Here is a 19,580-nt window from a genome sequence, read left to right as displayed (position 1 = left end):
GATCAGATGAAGGACCTGCGCCTAGACACGACCACAACGCATGATGTAGTCAGCCGGATCCGGGCCGTATCCAGATCAGATGGTGGACCTGAGCCTAGACACGACCACAACACATGATGTAGTAAGCCGGATCCGGGCCGTATCCAGATCAGATGGTGGACCTGAGCCTAGACACGACCACAACGCATGATGTAGTCAGCCGGATCCGGGCCGTATCCAGATCAGATGGTGGACCTGCGCCTAGACACGACCACAACGCATGATGTAGTCAGCTGGATCCGGGCCGTATCCAGATCAGATGGAGGACCTGCGCCTAGACACGCCCACAACGCATGATGTAGTCAGCCGGATCCGGGCCGTATCCAGATCAGATGGTGGACCTGAGCCTAGACACGACCACAACATATGATGTAGTCAGCCGGATCCGGGCCGTATCCAGATCAGATGGTGGACCTGCGCCTAGACACGCCCACAACGCATGATGTAGTCAGCCGGATCCGGGCCGTATCCAGATCAGATGGTGGACCTGAGCCTAGACACGACCACAACATATGATGTAGTCAGCCGGATCCGGGCCGTATCCAGATCAGATGGTGGACCTGAGCCTAGACACGACCACAACGCATGATGTAGTCAGCCAGATCCGGGCCGTATCCAGATCAGATGAAGGACCTGCGCCTAGACACGACCACAACGCATGATGTAGTCAGCCGGATCCGGGCCGTATCCAGATCAGATGGTGGACCTGAGCCTAGACACGACCACAACACATGATGTAGTCAGCCGGATCCGGGCCGTATCCAGATCAGATGGTGGACCTGAGCCTAGACACGACCACAACGCATGATGTAGTCAGCCGGATCCGGGCCGTATCCAGATCAGATGGTGGACCTGCGCCTAGACACGACCACAACGCATGATGTAGTCAGCCGGATCCGGGCCGTATCCAGATCAGATGGAGGACCTGCGCCTAGACACGCCCACAACGCATGATGTAGTCAGCCGGATCCGGGCCGTATCCAGATCAGATGGTGGACCTGAGCCTAGACACGACCACAACATATGATGTAGTCAGCCGGATCCGGGCCGTATCCAGATCAGATGGTGGACCTGAGCCTAGACACGACCACAACGCATGATGTAGTCAGCCAGATCCGGGCCGTATCCAGATCAGATGAAGGACCTGAGCCTAGACACGACCACAACGCATGATGTAGTCAGCCGGATCCGGGCCGTATCCAGATCAGATGGTGGACCTGAGCCTAGACACGACCACAACACATGATGTTGTCAGCCGGATCCGGGCCGTATACAGATCAGATGGTGGACCTGAGCCTAGACACGACCACAACGCATGATGTAGTCAGCCGGATCCGGGCCGTATCCAGATCAGATGGAGGACCTGAGCCTAGACACGACCACAACACATGATGTTGTCAGCCGGATCCGGGCCGTATACAGATCAGATGAAGGACCTGCGCCTAGACACGACCACAACGCATGATGTAGTCAGCCGGATCCGGGCCGTATCCAGATCAGATGGTGGACCTGAGCCTAGACACGACCACAACACATGATGTTGTCAGCCGGATCCGGGCCGTATACAGATCAGATGGTGGACCTGAGCCTAGACACGACCACAACGCATGATGTAGTCAGCCGGATCCGGGCCGTATCCAGATCAGATGGAGGACCTGAGCCTAGACACGCCCACAACGCATGATAGTAGTCAGGCCCGTCGCGACAAGGCAAGCAAACCAAGCAATTGCTTGGGGCCCCGAGCAGGCCTGGGGCCCCAAGACAACGACTGGTTAAGAATAAAATGCAACGACAAACTGTGTGAGCGCCCCTTTGATAGTCAATGCAGTAAAGTGCAATGACACTGTTATCGGGATCCCCCTCAAGGGGGCCCCCCTCAGTAGTCGCTGACAGCAGCCAGCCAACCACGTGATCTCTGCTGCCGGCAAAATACAAAAACTCCTCGGCACTCGGCAGTCATCATGAAGCGGAATTATGCTTCAGGAAGCCAGAAAAGAATGAAGAGAAAGGAAGAGGAGGAAAGAAAAAACAATATAGTGGTAAGTAGGGGTGTAACGATACACGTATTCGTATTGAACCGTTCGGTACGAGGCTTTCGGTTCGGTTTTCGGTACGCATTTTCAAACAGAACGGTTCGTTGGACCATTTTTCCTGCCGACCAAAGTTTCGTTATTTCAAATGTAGGCGCGTTGCGCGTGGCAAGCGCGCTCATAATGTAGAGACGCCGGCGCGACCACAACATTGCCCAACATCAAATGGCAAACGTAATGCAAGCGAAACGAAACTGCTCGTTATTGTGTGGTTGACGGACCGTTTATCAGTTTGGACCAATGCAGCGCGAGCCGATCGTGATCATGCGACACTGTACAGCGCTAATAACTAAGAGATCCAGTAAAGAAAGCATTTGAATTCGCCACAGAAGTAATAACATCACTGCAAGATCTAGTGAGAAACATTCACATAGTTTGGCAGGAATAGTAGGCTATAATGCCTTCAAGTAACATTACGTCGGACATTATGAATACAATGCCCTCAAATGTTAATCTGAACTAAAATAAACATTTGTTTATAACTACTACAATATTACATTTCATTTTTTCCAAGGAGCTTTTTTGTTTTATATGCTCCTAAGAAGAGTCAATTATAGCTCCAGAACTGCTCAAAGTAAAAAAAAAATCATATTTTATGATGTTAGTTTTAATTTTAAAAAAGAAGAAAAATAAATAAATCAAGGAAATTTCTCTGGCATTTCTTTCTTTTTGCTGTCTCGAAAACGTACCAAACCGTAACACAAGTGTATCGTATTGAACCGAACCATGAATTTTGTTACACCCCTAGTGGTAAGTGATAAATTACACTGGATAAAATAGCTCCACTTGTCTTCTACAAATAGTGTAATTTTGCAGCAGGTAGGCTAGAAAAAATATGTTTATGTTAGCTACCTGCTTGACGGCAAATGCTGCTTGTAACAAACAGTTAGTGCAACTTTTTTTCGAACGGACGGAATATGGTTTCATATTATAATATGTTTTTTATTGGGGGGGCCTCCATGTCCATTTTGCTTGGGCCCCCAAATTCCTTCAAACGGCCCTGGATGTAGTCAGCAATACGATGACATCACGGTTTTCTCCAAAGCGGCTATATAGTGTATATAAATTAACTAAATTAATACAAATCTATCTATCTATCTATCTATCTATCTATCTATCTATCTATCTATCTATCTATCTATCCGTCTTTTAGTTTTGCCTATTTTGAGCTTTTATTCAGTCTGTCAAGCTAATATAATTTTTTCTTCCTAACAGAAGTTGTGTTCTGAACTCAGTTATCAGCGTAAGTTAGTTAGAGTTAAAGAAATGCAAACACATAAATGTTTCTCTCATGTGGTGAAGTTTAGTTCGGATCTTTGTGTCCGCCCCCCTCTCTCTCTCTCTCTCTCACTCACTCACACACACACACACACACACACACACACACACACACACACTCGCGCTCGCTCTCTCTCTCTCTCTCTCTCTCTCTCTCTCTCTCTCTCTCTCTCTCTCTCTCTCTCTCTCTCTCTCTCTCACTCACCCCACCCCTCGGGCACATAACGGTATAAGAGCGGTGATTCTCATGGCTCCTCCGTTAACCCAGCCCTCCTCCAGCCCTCAGTCCCCCGCACATGCTCAGATCTCCAGCGTCGCGTCTCCAGCGCGTCTCCAGCGCGTCTCCGGTGCGGCCTGTGCGTGCGGACCCGCCGCGGACACACACACTCTCATGGAGCTCGCGTCTCCTCTGCGTTCGACTCCACCATGCACTTTAGGATTTCAATAAGATGTTTGTGTGTTTTGAGATAATCATTTTGCTTCTCTCTGGCAACTTCTGCGCCTTCGTTTATACTCAGGGTAAGTCCGCTTTTACTTCTCCCGTTATACATCTAGTTGTTTAATGTCAATAATCTGCTAATTTTACCAGTTGAAAACATCGTTTTTATTGTCGATGCGTGGTAAAAGCGCAGACGCTAATAATGAAGTAATATCGTCATTTTCACAGCATAATCGCGAGTTCGGACTTGTTGATTCTGAACCGTTATTCAAGCAGGCGTTTAATGCTGGATCAGAGTTATTGAATTCTGCTTGGTGTTATGATTTGGTAATGAATTTTACATCATTGTTTGAGTCCATAACGATCTTTGTGTATGCTCGACTGTACCGTTATATTCCCATAACTGCTTATGAATTCATTATGCATGCTGGTATGGGCGATTGGATTGTATAAAGCTTCAGATTTCATATACTAGTCAAAGCAACATCTTAATAAATGTGTTTTTGATAGAAGTGTGATCTGAATATGCGTGTGAATGAGAGTTTAGACTTTTTCGGATCTGCTGATTCGGTCATATCCTGTCAGGACCGCTGTTAGCGTAACACTTTATAATAACTTTCATTAATCATTCATAAACAAGCATTAGGCTGGATAATAACACGCTGTGTGCAAAAGTGACTATATTGTGCTGCATCGTAGGATAACAGTTTAATTTAGTGTTTAGTTGCGATCTGTTCTGGGGATCTTTGACATAATTTACTTAAATTAATTTGCACTATTAAGAAAACAAGTTTTGCATTATTATTAACTCTTTATTCTGATCATTACTTACATTCTACACAATATGTGGAAACATTTTCTCTATGTAGAGTTGTAATGAAGTTAATAATAATTTTAGTAAATAAACCAGTAAATATTAAATGCAATGCATACTGTATTTAAACCTGAACTGACATGTAAAATATAAGAGATCACTGTAAGAGAAATATCATGTTAATGAAGAGAATATGAAAGAGATAGAGAAGGTGTTGGAAACATTTGTTATTTGTCTTTACAGTTGCCATTTGTTGTGTTGTGGTGTCAGAATCCTCCAGTCTCTTTTTCATGATGTTTTGCTTTGGCAAAAAAATAAACAAGTTATACAATTTCCCTCTGGCAAAATGTTAATGTTGTTTATACGGGGAAACTTAAAGCCAAATTCTTTCATGTTCTATCAGTGTTGAAGAAAGTCAAGCTGACATCTGGATTGGAAGTGCTTTGAAGTGTGTGTTTGTGAACATGTGCTCGGATTCCTCCAGTAAATAACGCAGTCGTCTCACACACACGGAAGACATTAGGCTACTCTTGCTCTTACATAGATAATGTGACCGTGCAAAAGTTGCCTGTTAACCTTTTGAACCTTTATTTACCAGTTGTTTCGCCAGTTTCTGCCTCTCACAGTATACATGTGGAGTTTCCTCCAAACGCTGCCTTGAGGTGAAACCCGTCCAGCAGATCGAGAGGCGTCTCATGTTTTCTACCTATTTGAAGAAACATCTGCAACCCATTTAGACTCCTCAAGTATGAGAACAGGAGAAACAGAGGTGGCAGACATCGCTGGAAATCAAAATCATCTTTAAAATCAGTCATTCTTCTAGTTTGAATCCTGGGAAATAAGGAGTGAAGCACACATTAAGGCCACCATGTTTGTTAGTGTTTAGGAAGAATTTTGGTTCTTGTTCTTCAGTTCACATTCAAGTTCTTTTCAGAATTCTACATTTCTTTGAAACTTTTCGAGGTTTTGGTTGGTCATTGTGACGTTGGAGGACATTCGTACGATACCTTCTCCACATAAACACGTGTGAACCATTACAGCCATGTTCTCTGTGTGTGCCATTAGATCTGTTCGGACTGGACGCGTTTGATGTCGTGTTATTGGGTTTGAGGAGCCGATGGGTTGGCGCTGTGAGTCTGGAACATCTGTGGAGAAAGATCCAGCTCTCACGTGCTTTCAGTTGATCGTATGCTTATATCTGCCGGACATATGTAGGAGTGTACAGCCGGACACATGCGATGCCCACATGTCTTTCATGTTCTCAAAGCCATCTGGCACTTTCATGTCACTGTGAACTTTCAGAAGATATTCTGACTTTACATTGAAAATATTGAGACGAGCTGATCATAATGGACAACAATTGAAGTGATCCAGAGTAAATGCATCTGTTAGTCGAGAGAGACGTTTACTTGACGAATCCCATATGTCTTTATGAAGCATTTTTATTATTTGATTTGATTATTTGATTTGATTATTTGAGTATTTGATTTGATTATTTTTAATCACTAAACTCACTAAACTTTCAAAAACGTTTTAAAGACAAGAAACTCTGAAGTAAATATTTTTGTTGGTCTTTTAATCAACTTACTGACCAACAGTTCGGCTACAACTAGATACATTAAAATATATATATTTGTTCTAATCAAAGTAATTTGTGTGAAACCTGATGACCGTGATTGTGATCTAAACAGCATCTTGTGCTTCAGTGGAAGACAGAACATCTGACCGTTCGTACAAAGGAGTTTCAGTTTCACAAATGTAAATGTTGTACTTTAGCATCTTCATGCAGTTTGTTTCAGTCCTTATTGCACATCAAATCAAATCAGTAACTCAACCAACAAAAATATGCTCAAAGAAGGTTTTGTGAACGTTCCTATTAAGTTATAAAAACAATATTTTACAATGTTCTCAGAACTTTTAAAACATCCAGTTTTTTTAAATGTTTTTTCTTTGTTATGCGAATGTTATCCATTTGATCATTCTGCAAACATTATGGGAACGTTCAAAAGTAATTTCAAAATTTCCAACTAAAATATTTCATGAACGATGTTTAAATATTGTTTTTGTTTTGAGAACATTAAAGACCAGATAACGTTTAACTATTAATGTCACTGTCATAGATTGACAGTGGCTTGGTTCGTTTATCTTCTGATGATCTGCGATTATAAAATCTGCTTACCTTCAAAGCTGAAAAATTCACCACCACAGATCGAACATTTGCAAACTCTTCAATCATTGTCAAATGTCCTACTTGAAAACCCAATGCTGTGGTTTTGGGAAAAGGTTGGGAATGTTGTGGCTCAGAGAGAAAGTCACACGCTCGACTAATACTTGGTCAAAAAGATTTGAAACTTTGGCTTAGCGATTGCATTCGGTCAAAATGATGAGAGTGTTTTACATTTTATCCTCGTGTTTTTCTTCCTGGTCAATCCTTCCATCCTTCCTTGTTTATGTCAAATTCCTCAATTATTAATGCACAGGAAATGACCTTTGACCCTCAAGCATTATTCTGAAGGCCCTGCCACATAGGAATGCAGGAGCCGGTAGAAAAAACTAGACAAGAATCATCCACCATTCAACATTGTGTGTGTATGAGCCCTTGAATTGTAAAGACGGGGCAGCGGGTGATGTCTTCTTCACAGTCCTGCCATTGAAACATATCTGGTGACACCCTGTCTTCTCTGGACAGGCCGAAAGAAAACAAGCTTTTGAGCCGAAAGTGAACAGGCAGGAAACGCATGTCGCCTCAAAAACTCCCGTTTACCAGAAAACAATGGCATACAGACGCCGTCAAGATCAACCCTGAGCTTTCCATGAAGGACAATAAGCAGATTCTGACACCAGGCAGGTTTGAGGTGAACCGTGATCAGAACTAATGACTCTAATGATTCTTAACAGTGAATTTTCATCCCTGGAAAGCTCTTGAGGTCTGAAGGCTTTGAACGCCTCTGAAACGCCGTTGTTTTTAACGACGTTAAGTTGAAGTATATAGTTGAGCTGTCTCTAAAACATCACTCTCCTGTAGCCAGCTCTGTGTCACAAATAATCTGCTCATGCTGTTTAACGCAGTTAAAGCCCAACTAGCCAAATGTTGCAGCTGCATAATTTAATATAAGTTCATAACATCTGTCCAGTGTGAACTGAGGGACGCTCCTCGAGGACGACCCAAGGACAGCTCTAGACTGCATTGCTAATGTTGCGTTTAGTCTCGTACGACGAGGTCGAGTCCAAGGGAGTGTCCGTTCCCAAGATCTCTGCCAATGGAAGTCTAATGAATCATTCACACGCTCCAGCACATACGTGCCGTGTTTTGAGCATGAATAACCTCGACTCCTCACTGTAGGGCCTCTCCTGAAGGACTGTGTTCGCTCAGAAACACACAGGTTTCTGCAAGGATCCTTAAAAATATTAATATGAATGAAAGACAGTTAAAATGAAAACTTCAGTTCTAGAAAGGAACACTTTGTCATAATATTTCATATTAATTATTTTAAAATATTTTAGAATGCACAAAATAACTACTTTCATACTTGTTAATATTCACTAATGGCAGTGAAAAAAAAAATATTTTTTTGAAAGTCCATCAAAGTACATCTATCCATGTTAAAATTGCATCTATCCATCATAAAGTGCTGCACAGGCTCTGGGGGGGTTAATAAAGGCCTTCTAAAGTGAAGCGATGTGTTCGTGTAAGAAAAATATCCATATTTAAAACTTTGTAGGCTAAAATAACTAGCTTCCGGCAGACGGCCGTACGCAGGTCGATTGCGCCGCAAGAGTAACGCTTAACGATGTGTAGCTTTGACGCCTCTCGCGGTTCAAACACACAGGGCTGGGCAACAAACTCAAGCTCCTCCCACATTTCACTTTAAAGAGTCTCGTTTTAGACTTCTAATTCGTGACTGGTGTTTTGTTTTGCTCGATCCTCTGCGCTTCCGCACGTCATGCGTCGGGTCTAGTTTTACTCTTTCGCCGTAAATCGATGCGTACGGCCGTCTGCCAGAAGCTAGTTATTTTAGTTGATAAAGTTTTAAATATGGATATTTTTCTTATACGAACACATTGCTTCACTTCAGAAGGCCTTTATTAACCGCAGAGCCTGTGGAGCATTTATGATGGATAGATGCACTTTTATGATGGATGGATGCACTTCTATGATGGATAGATGCACTTTTATAATGGATAGATGCACTTTTATAATGGATAGATGCACTTTTATGATGGATAGATGCACTTTTATGATGGATAGATGCACTTTTATGATGGATAGATGCACTTTTATGATGGATAGATGCACTTTTATGATGGATAGATGCACTTTTATAATGGATAGATGCACTTTTATAATGGATAGATGCACTTTTATAATGGATAGATGCACTTTTATGATGGATAGATGCACTTTTATGATGGATAGATGCACTTTTATAATGGATAGATGCACTTTTATGATGGATAGATGCACTTTTATGATGGATAGATGCACTTTTATGATGGATAGATGCACTTTTATGATGGATAGATGCACTTTTATGATGGACAGATGCACTTTTATAATGGATAGATGCACTTTTATGATGGATAGATGCACTTTTATGATGGATAGATGCACTTTTATGATGATAGATGCACTTTTATGATGGATAGATGCACTTTTATGATGGATAGATGCACTTTTATGATGGATAGATGCACTTTTATGATGTATGGATGCACTTTGATGGATTTAAAAAAAATTTAAAGCCATCCACTGCCATTATAAAGTTTGGAAGAGCCATGCCATTTTTTTTAAAATATAACTATGATTGTATTCGTCTGAAAGAAGAATGTCATATACACCTAGGATGGCTTGAGGGTGAGTAAATCATGGGCTAATTTTCATTTTTGGGTGAACTATCCCTTTAAGCCTGTGATGCCCACATGGAGGGCATCATCCATCAGGACTGACACGGGCCTTCTTCATCATGAATGGGAACATCTGCCACTGAGAGCCTGTGATTCCTCCTGGATCTGGAGACTCACACACTCTCAGACGATCGACTCGGATCTCAGACTGACACACACACTCAGACGACCGACTCGGATCTCAGACTGACACACACACACTCAGACGACCGACTCGGATCTCAGACTGACACACACACACTCAGACGACCGACTCGGATCTCAGAGCTCGACAGATGCAGTCTGAGATGAGACTGAGTGCAGATAAGGGCTAATTATCATGAAGTCTTACAGGAAATCCTCAAATCAAGTCTTAGAGGAACATGAGCAACAGACAGGACAGAAATAACCATTAGGATTCACTTCAGAACTGATCGGAAGGCTTGATCAGAAGATATATTAAAGTATTTAATGGAAAAAGTTTCAAACCCCACGCAAAGATTGTGCTTTAACTTCAGATAAAGTTCCACAGTTCCTCCTGGACATTATTCCTGCCATTAGTGTTTCGGAAGTTGCTTTGGATAAAAATCTAATTAGCAACTAACGTAATTACTGTAAGACAAAGTAAGTTATTTTCATATTGTACATTATTTTGATGAGGCTTTTTTTCCCATTATAGTATCAGTAGAGTTGCATCACCCTGACAATTTTCTTTTTAGATGAGTTTAGAATAGGTGTATTCAAGTAATTGCATGAATGAATTGTATCTTTGGGAAAATTAGTTTTTCTTTTTAGCCTTTTTTCCACAAGGGAAGGAAGAACAGGGCTGTCTTTAGTCACACTGCACAGAAAAGCATAAACTCCTGGATGAAGTCTTGCCCGTGAGAGTCTGCAGCGGTGTGTATAGCGGTGTGTGGCGCACGTCTCACAGCGAGTGTGTTGTCCCAGAGTCAGCCTGGTGTTTTGTGCTGTATTGTGTCGCAGCGAGTGTGTTTTGTGCTGTATTGTGTCGCAGCGAGTGTGTTTTGTGGTGTATTGTGTCGCAGCGAGTGTGTTTTGTGCTGTATTGTGTGTGTCCGGATCCCCACTGAGCGACAGCACATGCTTCTTCACAGGCTGACAGGATTACAGCAGGCCTCTGTCACTCACTGCTTTTGTTGACTCTGGTCATTGTTTATTTGTAGAGCTCATCCAGGACTGTCCTCCATTACCTCTGTCCATCCGTGTGTGTGTGTGTGTAGAGCAGGAGGCCGGAGGATCAGTGTGTGTGTGTGACATCATCTGCCTGCTCACACTCGTGCTGCGTAACAATAGGCATTGTTGAAGAAACTGCATAACAGACTCCCGCTGAACTGAGAGGTGCTCTTCCATTAATGCTCTGCTGCTGCTTTGACGGGTTGATTCTTCTTTCTCTTAATACTTTTTTCTTTTAAAAGGACATGTTTCAAAAGCTCAATGTTTATCAATGTTTTAGCACCATGAGAGTCATAATTCAGTTTTTCATGACTATTTAAACCATCTCGCTCTACTTCATCCTCGTACCTCTGCTAGATTTAAAGTTTCTGAATGGGTCGCAGATGTGGGCACTCATACTGTGTGTTAGTGTAGAGTTTCTGAAACTCAAGCCATTTTCAGCTCATTTCAATAAACTGTGCAATATTGTAACGTTCAGTTTGGTTTCTGTTTCATTTCCATGGACATGTAGTTTGTTTCCATGGTTTCTAGAATGCTCTCATTTGTTGTCATAGCGACTCATTGTTTGATTGATTTTACTTACCTGTTCCTTGTTCAGCCCTTTAGTTTCTCTGTATTTATAGCCTTTAGTTTGAGTTGTTCTCGTAGTTGGTTGTGATTCTCCTGTGTGTTATTGTCAAGTAAAGTGATGCTGCCTGTAGATCCTGCCTCGACTAACCAACTGTGACTAATATTTAGTGTAAAAATATTAAAATAAATAAATAGTGAGGGTGTTTTTGCGTACTGAGCTAATGTTCATGCTGCCTTGGACTTGAAATATTAATTCTATCAAAAAAATGATCTTAAAGCATTTCTTATAGTGATTTTTATTTATTTTTGTCAAGGTATTTTGTTATATATAAAGTCATAATTTAGCGTTTCATGACCATTTCAAACATTATCTCTGACTTTTGAATAAAACAGCCCACTGTTGTGTAAAAGCCCCTTCACGTGTACAAGTAATATTGATAACTCTTATTTTTAGTTCTTTTTAAGAAAAATGGCATCTTGTGACTCACATTGTTTATATCTAAGTTACTATTCTGGAAGTTTCTGAACACTAGGTCTCATGTAAATGTTAGTGTTTAAGCATGTATGAGTTTTATTGGAGTTTAGGGTTTCAATAAATAGTGTAAACATATTTTAATAAATATTTTCTTGCATGTTGAGCTATGGGATGCATTTAGTTCACCTTTCTACTCTTAAAAATAAAGGTTCTGCATCAATGTTTCCATGAAGAGCCTTTAACATCCATGGCATCTTTCATCTTTACCTCTTTCCCCGCCAGCATTTAAAAAAAAAAATTCCAGTCACTTTTAGCATTTTTGATGATTTTCACAAACTTTTATGGCCCCCAGAATATTTTGTTGTGTAATTGATTATCTGAACATGCAATATACCAAAAGAAAGAACAGACCCTCAGCTTTTATTCTAGCTTTATGAATCTTTGATTTTCAACACTTAAATGTGGGGAAGTTTCATAAAAAATCAACACTTTAAACAAAAAGCTGAGAAAATCGTGTTTTTGTCAAAGAGTTTTCATTCAGTAACGTTAGGCAGTTTTGATTTAAATGCTGTTTAATGTTGATGATTGCATTATATTCTGTGTGTGTCAGCAACGCTTCTATCACTTTGCTGCGTCCCAGTTTGCCTACTTATTCTATGCCCTAGTAGTATGTACATGTTTTGTAAAGAAAAAGTACATACTTTTTGAGTATGTAGCAATAGGGTATTTTGGACAAACTATCACGTCATAAATTTGTGTCTTTGACGGACGATCTGTTGCATATTTACACACATCCTGTCACTGTAAACTGAGCTGTCAATCATCTTCTCACAGTGAACATCCTCCGCATTTCATGTCATTTAATTTCCTACCGTATCAGAGAGAAAAGAAGAAGAACGTTGATCTGCCAGTCACTCTCCTCTTTATAAAAGTTCACACTGTTGTTGCAGATGAAATATAACATGGATAACATTAAAACATTACATTTTTTATCAGGTTAAATGTTCATTATTAGTCACTCAAACCCCTTTATCTAAACCTCTTTATTTAATGGTCTGTCATGCACATCGGCCATGTTATTAGTTTTTAACCATTTTATTTGTGTTTGTAGTTCTGAACCGAGTCCTCCTCCAAAGCGCAATGGATCATGGGTAATAATAGCCGTTATAGTGAGCACGGATCCACACTTTGGAAATCCACCGGAAATAGTAGACCGTCTGGGGACTTGGCATACTCTTGTCAACATACAGCGCTTTGGGACACACTCAGGGACGTGCACAGACATTTTGAGGGGCAGGGGCTCAAGTGAAATAAAGGGCACTTCTCATAATTACGTATTTTTTTTCTTTTTTTTAAACAAAAAAGTATATATATTAACGCAACTCTGACTTCCTTTTTAAAAAATTAATTAAAAAAGTTAATTAATTTTATCTTCCTCAAACTCACGCAATTGTTTCATTTTCAAAAGATGTCTACAAAATAATCAGTTCACACAGAAACCATGGTCTCCTAGTATTCACTAGGTTTATAGAGCAGCAAAGGAAACCATTCCACAATGTGCATGTTTTGAAAACATTTTCTATGCTACTAGTTTCAAGTATATATTTAGAATAACCTAAATAACTGCATCAGGCAGAGGGGCGTGTTTTACTAATAATTTGTTTATTTTTGCACATCATTTTAATTATTTTGGTGTTATCAGAATACATAACACTTTAAAATCAACACAAATATTCACTCTAAACTGAAGAGGGCTGTTGCTGCTATTTTGTTAACTTTACTGAAAAAATCACTGCAAAAATGATTGACAAAATACAAAAATACAAATTGAAAATTTGCATCTAATTGACAGGGCAATGCAGGTAAATAGGATAAACAAAATAACTAAAGCATATCTGGTGGTGATATATGCTTATTTTATTACTAACTTATTTTATTACATGGCTTGGTTGAATTCCAATGTAGAATGCGGTCTGTTATTTCTTGATAACAGACCGCTGTGCGGAGTATAACCACTGATCTATATAGAATGACATTATGTCATTATATAGATCAGTGAGTATAACAGACCGTTACCATGAAAAACAGAGCGTTGCTATGGACTCACAGGATTCTAACCTGATTCTAACCGTAGAGACGGAGCGTACTATTTTCTGGAAGCAATACAATCGGGTTTAAATCAATAAACTCCCTTTTAAATAAATATTTTGTGTCAAATTAATTATTTATTTGGTAGGTAGCCATGTAATAAGCGGGATTATGTGAGTGTGTGTGTGTGTGTGTGTGTATGATGTGTGCCGATGTGTGCCGATGTGCGCCGCTGCGCAGAGACGCCAAAGGGGGGAGAGAGAGATAGAGAGAGAGGGAGCGCTTCAGAACTCCTGACCTGCTATTTAGATATACTATTCTTCAATAAATATATTTGTTTGACAGGGAAGCTGTGCGCAAACAGGAATATATATTATTTTTCAAAAAAAAAAAAAAGCACCCCAGAAAAAAGGGCACTTTCTCTCCAGGAATAAAAAGGGCAGGTGCTCAAGCCCCCTTTGATGTCTATGTGTGCACGTGCCTGGACACACTTATTCTAATCTCACACACAGTTTAGGATACATTGGCATGCAAGATTTCTGCTTCTTCTCCTGTGTTTTGATCCAAAGATTCCGTAATCTTTCAGAAGATGTGCATCGTACAACAATCAAATCATGGATTGCTGGAAAATTCCATCAGTGGCTGGGAAAGAGTTAAATGTTCTTCACTCTTAGAATTTTTTTTTATTTGAAGAACTGCTCACTGAAACGTTCTTTAGAGAACCAACCATGTTTCGGACGCCTCTCGCTCAAGCTCACTCTTTCTTCCCATGGATTTGGATAATGATCTGTAGTTCTGTGTTTTACACTTTCTAAAAACATGAAGGAATAGCACATCTTTATGTTTTGTTTGCTTTCCTCAATACGGTTGATGCGATGTTGCGTTCACTAATGGGCCGCGTCTCCCAGTCTCCATCATTATGATCTGTGTGTATCTGTCATTGTTCATTAAAGGTCTCGCTGTGAGACGCAGTCGGCTTCACTGCACAGTTCACCCTGCACTTGTATAATGTAAAGCTGTAAGCGACAGACGCAGACTCAGGGAAACTCTTACTCCACTGCCACTCCTGCAGTTTCCATGGCTTCTTCATCATTTCCCCAGCATCAGTAATGCGTCGGTCTGAGCTGAATGTCTAGCGTTCCTCTCTTCGAACACAAAGCCCACAGCTCTGAATGCTCCAGTGCACCTTCAGCGGGTCATTAAAAGCCCAGCTCGTTAGTAGACCCGACCCGACCCGAACAAAGACACTCAAATCACCCTACTTTCCTTCCTTTTTACCACGATATGCACTTGTAGCTGCCCTTTTATGCTAATTTGAGAACAATTTTACCAATTTGAAATCCTTCAAATTGAAAATCGCAGCATTTATCAACATTGTGTACGCTTAGGGTTAGGTGTAAATCACTGTTATTCTTTAAAAAACAGCATTTTCTCAAGTCTCAACTCAAGGAGAGATATTCACGTCTTTATCTCTGCATTCTCAACATTTTGTGTACACTGTAAAAAAAATATTTTCATGACTTATAACAACATTTTTTTCTTTTGTCAAATCAACTTATAATAATTTATGTGGTTCAGAGAACATAATATTTTGTGTTTCTGTTGATTAAACCAATCTCCTTCATTGTATTAAAGGGTTAGTTCACCCAAAAATGAGAATTCTGTCAGTAATCACTCGCCCTCATGTTGTTCAACCCCGTAAGACTTTCGTTCTTCTTCGGAACACAAATTAAGATATTTTTGATGAAATCTGAGAGCTGGCTCACTCCTCCATAGGCTTCTATGTTTTTGACACTTGCCGGCCCAGAAAAATTAGTAAAGACAACTTTTTTGTAACCAAAGTGGCTCAATCAATACATCTGATCACTTCACACATTCCCTGATTCAAACGCTACACAGAACTGGTTATCAACAGGTTAGTGAAGGGTTTATCTTTTCCAGTTCCAGTTGTGTGTGTGTGTGTGTGTGTGTGTGTGTGTGTGTGTGTGTGTGTGTGTGTGTGTGTGTGTGTGTGTGTGTGTGTGTGTGTATTCAAGGCTTTGAAGCTGATGGGATCCTCATGGGGAGCAGTTGACACATGTATGCCTGGTTCTCGTCTGCTTCTCATTGGTGTTTGATCACCTTTATTTGAGGCCATCAAACCCATCAAACCGCCCCTCTTTCATGTTGTCTTCAGTTCCTGCAGAGATCCTGGTGTCTTAAACACTCTTGGGACTTCCTTTACTCGCTTTACCTTCTGCTTTACTCACTTTACCTTCTCCTTTACTCGCTTTACCTTCTGCTTTACTCACTTTACCTTCTGCTTTACTCACTCCTTTACTCACTTTACCTTCTGCTTTACTCACTTTACCTTCTGCTTTACTCACTTTACTTTCTGCTTTACTCACTTTACCTTCTCCTTTACTCGCTTTACCTTCTGCTTTACTCACTTTACCTTCTGCTTTACTCGCTTTACCTTCTGCTTTACTCACTTTACCTTCTGCTTTACTCGCTTTACCTTCTGCTTTACTCACTTTACCTTCTGCTTTACTCGCTTTACCTTCTGCTTTACTCGCTTTACCTTCTGCTTTACTCACTTTACCTTCTGCTTTACTCACTTTACCTTCTGCTTTACTCGCTTTACCTTCTGCTTTACTCGCTTTACCTTCTGCTTTACTCACTTTACCTTCTGCTTTACTCACTTTACCTTCTGCTTTACTCACTTTACCTTCTCCTTTACTCACTTTACCTTCTCCTTTACTCGCTTTACCTTCTGCTTTACTCACTTTACCTTCTGCTTTACTCACTCCTTTACTCACTTTACCTTCTGCTTTACTCGCTTTACCTTCTGCTTTACTCACTTTACCTTCTGCTTTACTCGCTTTACCTTCTGCTTTACTCACTTTACCTTCTGCTTTACTCACTTTACCTTCTGCTTTACTCGCTTTACCTTCTGCTTTACTCACTTTACCTTCTGCTTTACTCGCTTTACCTTCTGCTTTACTCACTTTACCTTCTGCTTTACTCACTTTACCTTCTGCTTTACTCGCTTTACCTTCTGCTTTACTCACTTTACTTTCTGCTTTACTCACTTTACCTTCTGCTTTACTCACTTTACCTTCTGCTTTACTCACTTTACTTTCTGCTTTACTCACTTTACCTTCTGCTTTACTCACTTTACCTTCTCCTTTACTCGCTTTACCTTCTGCTTTACTCACTTTACTTTCTGCTTTACTCGCTTTACCTTCTGCTTTACTCACTTTACCTTCTGCTTTACTCACTTTACCTTCTGCTTTACTCACTTTACCTTCTCCTTTACTCACTTTACCTTCTGCTTTACTCACTTTACCTTCTGCTTTACTCACTTTACCTTCTGCTTTACTCACTTTACTTTCTGCTTTACTCACTTTACTTTCTGCTTTACTCACTTTACCTTCTCCTTTACTCACTTTACTTTCTGCTTTACTCACTTTACCTTCTCCATTACTCGCTTTACCTTCTGCTTTACTCACTTTACCTTCTGCTTTACTCACTTTACTTTCTGCTTTACTCACTTTACTTTCTGCTTTACTCACTTTACCTTCTCCTTTACTCACTTTACTTTCTGCTTTACTCACTTTACCTTCTCCATTACTCGCTTTACCTTCTGCTTTACTCACTTTACCTTCTGCTTTACTCACTTTACCTTCTGCTTTACTCACTTTACTTTCTGCTTTACTCACTTTACCTTCTCCTTTACTCGCTTTACCTTCTGCTTTACTCACTTTACCTTCTGCTTTACTCACTTTACCTTCTGCTTTACTCACTTTACCTTCTGCTTTACTCACTTTACTTTCTGCTTTACTCACTTTACCTTCTGCTTTACTCACTTTACCTTCTGCTTTACTCACTTTACCTTCTGCTTTACTCACTTTACCTTCTGCTTTACTCACTTTACTTTCTGCTTTACTCACTTTACCTTCTGCTTTACTCACTTTACCTTCTCCTTTACTCACTTTACCTTCTGCTTTACTCACTTTACCTTCTGCTTTACTCACTTTACCTTCTGCTTTACTCACTTTACCTTCTGCTTTACTCACTTTACCTTCTGCTTTACACACTTTACCTTCTCCTTTACTCACTTTACCTTCTGCTTTACTCACTTTACCTTCTGCTTTACTCACTTTACCTTCTGCTTTACTCACTTTACCTTCTCCTTTACTCACTTTACCTTCTGCTTTACTCACTTTACCTTCTGCTTTACTCACTTTACCTTCTGCTTTACTCACTTTACCTTCTGCTTTACTCACTTTACCTTCTGCTTTACTCACTTTACCTTCTGCTTTACACACTTTACCTTCTCCTTTACTCACTTTACCTTCTGCTTTACTCACTTTACCTTCTGCTTTACTCACTTTACCTTCTGCTTTACTCACTTTACCTTCTGCTTTACTCACTTTACCTTCTGCTTTACACACTTTACCTTCTCCTTTACTCACTTTACCTTCTGCTTTACTCACTTTACCTTCTGCTTTACTCACTTTACTTTCTGCTTTACACACTTTACCTTCTCCTTTACTCACTTTACCTTCTGCTTTACTCACTTTACCTTCTGCTTTACTCACTTTACTTTCTGCTTTACTCACTTTACCTTCTGCTTTACTCACTTTACTTTCTGCTTTACTCACTTTACCTTCTGCTTTACTCACTTTACCTTCTGCTTTACTCGCTTTACCTTCTGCTTTACTCACTTTACCTTCTGCTTTACTCACTTTACCTTCTGCTTTACTCACTTTACCTTCTCCTTTACTCGCTTTACCTTCTGCTTTACTCACTTTACTTTCTGCTTTACTCGCTTTACCTTCTGCTTTACTCACTTTACCTTCTGCTTTACTCACTTTACCTTCTGCTTTACTCACTTTACCTTCTGCTTTACTCACTTTACCTTCTGCTTTACTCACTTTACCTTCTCCTTTACTCACTTTACCTTCTCCTTTACTCGCTTTACCTTCTCCTTTACTCACTTTACCTTCTGCTTTACTCGCTTTACCTTCTGCTTTACTCACTTTACCTTCTGCTTTACTCACTTTACCTTCTGCTTTACTCACTTTACCTTCTCCTTTACTCGCTTTACCTTCTGCTTTACTCACTTTACTTTCTGCTTTACTCGCTTTACCTTCTGCTTTACTCACTTTACCTTCTGCTTTACTCACTTTACCTTCTGCTTTACTCACTTTACCTTCTGCTTTACTCACTTTACCTTCTGCTTTACTCACTTTACTTTCTGCTTTACTCGCTTTACCTTCTGCTTTACTCGCTTTACCTTCTGCTTTACTCACTTTACCTTCTCCTTTACTCAATTTACCTTCTGCTTTACTCACTTTACCTTCTGCTTTACTCACTTTACCTTCTGCTTTACTCACTTTACTTTCTGCTTTACTCACTTTACTTTCTGCTTTACTCACTTTACCTTCTCCTTTACTCGCTTTACCTTCTGCTTTACTCGCTTTACCTTCTGCTTTACTCACTTTACCTTCTGCTTTACTCACTTTACTTTCTGCTTTACTCACTTTACCTTCTCCTTTACTCACTTTACCTTCTCCTTTACTCACTTTACCTTCTGCTTTACTCACTTTACTTTCTGCTTTACTCACTTTACCTTCTCCATTACTCGCTTTACCTTCTGCTTTACTCGCTTTACCTTCTGCTTTACTCACTTTACCTTCTGCTTTACTCACTTTACTTTCTGCT

At 40.3% G+C, this 19,580-nt stretch overlaps 1 protein-coding gene across 1 annotated transcript in view; it reads left to right on the top strand.

Annotated features, from left to right (window-relative positions):
- Window positions 1–3,699: 3,699 nt before the first annotated feature.
- reck (reversion-inducing-cysteine-rich protein with kazal motifs) overlaps window positions 3,700–19,580 on the top strand; it is a 96,474-nt gene continuing 80,593 nt past the window's right edge. Inside the window, exon 1 of the mRNA XM_079863593.1 lies at window positions 3,700–3,926. Within this exon, the coding sequence (XP_079719719.1) occupies window positions 3,857–3,926 (70 nt within the window). The 5' untranslated portion in view covers window positions 3,700–3,856. The remainder of the gene's footprint in view (window positions 3,927–19,580) is intronic.

Source organism: Squalius cephalus (assembly GCF_949319135.1).
Source record: "Squalius cephalus genome assembly, chromosome: 25".
NCBI classification, from domain to species: Eukaryota; Metazoa; Chordata; class Actinopteri; order Cypriniformes; family Leuciscidae; genus Squalius; species Squalius cephalus.
This window is presented reverse-complemented; position numbering and strand designations above follow the sequence as displayed.